Below are 4,083 nucleotides of genomic sequence, written 5' to 3' on the forward strand. Positions count from 1 at the left end.
AAAATCCCAACCGCACAGAGCAGGGCGCTCCTCCCCAGGCAGGGGCAGTCCAAGGGGAAGTGCAGCCCCTTGTGTGTCTGTCGGGGCTGGCTTCCACTGCCTCTTCCCGTCCTAGATCAGCTTCTCTGCCTTCTGTGATGAATTCAATTTCTCCATCTGTCTCTCATCCTCTGCCACTGCCACCTCCTCCCCTGTCTCTGGCTTCCTGCCCAGGGCTGGGGTGTCTCCCACAATGGTCCCCAGGACTTTGGTGCTGTGCTCCTGAGCTTTCGCCCTGAGGGCAGCAATGCTGTTTTCTCTCAGTTCCTCCTGGGAAATGGTGGTTTTGGGATCCAGGCCCCTCTCATCCTTGTCACCCTTGTCAAGCTTGGACAGGGCCTGACGCTCCACCTCCGTCTTCCTCCCCGCCTCAGCTGCTGCCTCCAGAGACTTTTTGTGCATCCCTAAAAAGAATTGGTGGTATTCGGGTTTAGAAAAGCGCCTGGGCATGGGAAAGCCATCTTGAACTGAAAACAGCAAAGATAAAGAGAGGCCAGAATTAAGGAAAAGCAGAAACCCTTGCTTCATGCAGCAGTCATGGCGAGCCGCTCGCTCTGCCCCCTGTGCGAGGGCAGCCCAGGCAAAGCAGCTGCCTGCTGGGGTAGCCCAGCCCCAGCATCCATGCCCTTGGGGCTGCCCCCAAAGGTCTAGAGTTATCCTCCCCTTCGTTTCTCTCTGAGAGCCTAAAGCTAACTTTTCTCCACGTGGCGACTACAGTCTCAGACAGCAGCACAGTTGTCTGAGCTTCACCAAGGCTGGAGAGAGAGACCTCCCCCTCTGCTTATTCCTGTATCAATCCACTTCTTACATGAACCACCCCTGTGCCTCTCAGTTTTGCACAGATAGAAGGACAGGACAGCCCATCATCAAGGTGCCAGACACTAGTTTTGGGTCAGAACCAGCCTGAAAGGTCGGAAAACAACAAGCGAAGAGCAGGAATAATGTGGTAGGGTGGCTGCTATGTCCATGCGTGCACAGCCAAACAAGTGAAAGCAGGCAGAAATGCAGCTCCCCCAACATGAGGCCACAGCATGATTGCCCTGGAACCTGGGGCAAGGAAAACGCACTCGGGGATCCCAGCAGCCCTGTCGACCCTTAACAACCCCTCACAGCATCATAGGGCTGGAGTTGGCTGGGACTGACTTCTTCATCCTGCCTTGGGCAATGGTTGGACTCCCTGCTCCAGGGCTAGGCAGGAGGGATGCCAAAGGCTAACACCAGCCTGAGCATGGGGGACAAATTCCCGCTCCAGCCAGATCCTGCAGGCCGGGATCCAAGGACCAGCAGGGATTCGGAATGAGCGGTCAGACCCCACTGACGACAGCCATTTGGGGACAAATGGAGGGCAATGGGGCAGGGTACCCCCATGGCTCTCCACCCATGCTTTCAACAGAGCTCTGGTTTCTTCCTCGCTTCCCTCTACTTTGTCTCAACCCCCTCACCATCCCCCATGAAGGCAGCTGCTCACTTACCCAGAAGCCAAGGGGCGCATGACTCCATTATGCCATCCTTGGCAGATTTTAGGATGGACTCGGGCAGCGGGATGGAGTGACGCACCATGGCACCGTAGAGCCCATACTCAGCCATCACACTGCTCCTGCCCCAGCACTTCTCCCGCTTCCGCCATTTGGCTCGGCGGTTCTGGAACCAAACCTGGTGTGGATGCCAAAGAGGGACACGGGTTTTTTGTGGGAAGAAGGTCTGTCAGTCCCCTTCCCACATGGTAATGCACGTGTGCCTGTGCAGTGGAATGAAGGCAGACACATGGATGCCTACTCTGAAAGCACTGTGACTTCTTCCCCCATGCAGCAGCCACCAGCTACCTCTCCCTCCCTCCCTTGCAGGAGTGGCGAGGGACAAGCATGAGAGCAGGTCACATCCCCCTCTGCAGGATGTAATTAATTTGCCATTGTGGCATCTTTTTCTAGCAGCTTTTGGCTCTCGTGCCTGGGATTTTCTTTTATTACTTACTGAGTGTCTGAGCTGCGGCACAATGCCTGCAGAGAGGGCTGGGATGGGGGCGGATGCTCAGGAGAGGCAGGAGAAGGGGGAAGCTGATCTGTGTGCTTCACTCTGAATTCCCAGTTTGAAAAGACCCTCATCTTCTCAGAAAATTGGCAGAATAATCTCTGAGCTGTGACCTGGGGGGCAGTGAGCAGAGAGGCAGGCGGTGATGGCAGGGAGATGAGGGGGATGCTCGTAGAAATCTATTAGCGCTCTCTCTCTGATTTCCATTCTTCTTGTCTCCCTTGCCCTCCTCCCTCCCCGGCTTCTCTCCTTCAAGCCGAGGAGAGGCATCAGCTTTAGATGAAAAATTGCTCGAGGTCTATTCAGAAGGAGGCAAAGGAAGAGTCAGCCCCAGGGGCAGCCCAGCCCTGATTGAAAAATAAGTTAATTTCAGTTTGAATCGATGGGCCTCAGGCGCTGAAATATCACGGGAAATTAAAGCAGCTAGTCCCCAGGGAACCACGCCATTGACCTGTGCTAATTAATGCCATGAAGTTACGAGGTCCCTCTCTGAGAGTTAGCCTCTCCCTCCCCATGGACACCCCAAACACCTCCTCATTTAACTAATTAGACACACAGAAAATTGGGTGTTAATTTGTTTAGATTTTTTTTCCCTTTTTTATTTTTTTCTCCTCCCTTTTCTGGAAAGTACAGGCAGAATGGAAATGAATGGATCTTGCTGGCAGATGGATGCTCGGGGTCACTCTGCAATCTTCTCCGACTTGATTGCTTGATTAGGTCGTTAGCACATTAAAAAAAAAAAATTGCTTGCCGTCTGGCTCTGGCCTGATGAGTGGGATGAGGCGGGAATCGCCTGGGTAATTTATCTTTTTATACTGCAAAGAATTTGATTTCAATCTGCAGATATATGGAGGTGCCTTTGACACCTGTTTAACATTACAGAGCTGACAGCTTAACCCTCTCTTGTCCCCACCACCCAGAGTCATGGGGGAGCTCAGGCCGCAGTGGGGAGCAGACGCACAGTGGGGACCACGAGACTGAAGTCGCAGGGCAATGTCCTCCTCTCAGCTTTCCTCTTTGGGAGCTGCCCCGCACAGAAGCCCTGCAGGACAGAGCTGCAGGGTAGGTGGGTGGCTTGCTGGCACCGATGTCAGCCAGCCTTAGCCGTTCCTTGGAGCCCACTGGCCTTGCCCTGCAGGGAGCTCTGCAGGGTGGGAGGTGTGGTGGTCCCCGCAGCTGTGATCCCAGCTTCTCCCAGCAGAAGACACTCTGTGCATGTCAAAGAGGATTTTACAGCCAGGCTGCTTCACAGCGTTACCTCCTCTGCATGATAAATAGTCCGATTTACACTCTCATACTGCCAGTGTAACCCCTGGACCATGGATGGCTGCAAATCTGCCAGGTCCTGAAAGAGGACCCTTAGGAGTAAACAGCTTCCTCCCTCTGCCTGCTCCATGCCTGAGTGACACACGGGTTTGCTCACTGATGCAGTCGGCAAGATGCTGGCAGGGTCTCTCACTCCAGGCTACACACGCCTCCCTGCAACCACAGCACAAACCCCTATGGTTCTTTCTCACCCGCCAGATCAGGGTGGTGGGGTAGCCACCCCTGACACCTCCATGATTTAATGGGGCAGCTCAACTCACCGGGGCCAGGAAAAGGATCCTGCCAGTTCTGCCCCGGATAAACCAGTATAGTTATGTCCCTCGCCACTGAGCTCCTCTCCGTCTCCCTTGGCCTCAGTGAGAAATTTCTGCACAACCCAAGGGCTGATGTCTGCAAATCTGCCTCGGTTTGGGGCTGCAGTGACACCTTTTCGTGTACTTAGAGCAGCTTGCAGCACTCAGCTTTGTACAGCTGTTTTTGTCACCAGTTGCCACACCTGGGAGCTCTGTAAGGAACAGTTTTTTCCATCAAGAACCAAGTAGACAACTTTTTTTATCCAGTTGCCTCTTCAGCAATGCTTTTACCACCTCTTCCCTTCCCCTCCCTCCTGCATTGATGCCCCAAACATCCTCCCCCATGTCTCATGTTCCGCTGCCCTTATCACTGGCTAAGTGTCAGCCTGCCCCAGCA

The 4,083-nt window shown here is 53.9% G+C and overlaps 1 protein-coding gene across 1 annotated transcript in view; it reads right to left on the bottom strand.

The window, feature by feature from the left end:
* Positions 1 to 111: 111 nt before the first annotated feature.
* Positions 112 to 4,083, bottom strand: part of VSX2 (visual system homeobox 2) — a gene marked incomplete at its 5' end in the record, with an annotated part of 17,307 nt that continues 13,335 nt past the window's right edge. The window contains 2 exons of the mRNA XM_010132652.1: positions 112 to 443; positions 1,512 to 1,692. Of these exons, the coding sequence (XP_010130954.1) occupies positions 112 to 443; positions 1,512 to 1,692 (513 nt within the window). The remainder of the gene's footprint in view (positions 444 to 1,511; positions 1,693 to 4,083) is intronic.

Source organism: Buceros rhinoceros, unplaced genomic scaffold, assembly GCF_000710305.1.
Source record: "Buceros rhinoceros silvestris isolate BGI_N320 unplaced genomic scaffold, ASM71030v1 scaffold11810, whole genome shotgun sequence".
Lineage (NCBI taxonomy): Eukaryota > Metazoa > Chordata > Aves > Bucerotiformes > Bucerotidae > Buceros > Buceros rhinoceros.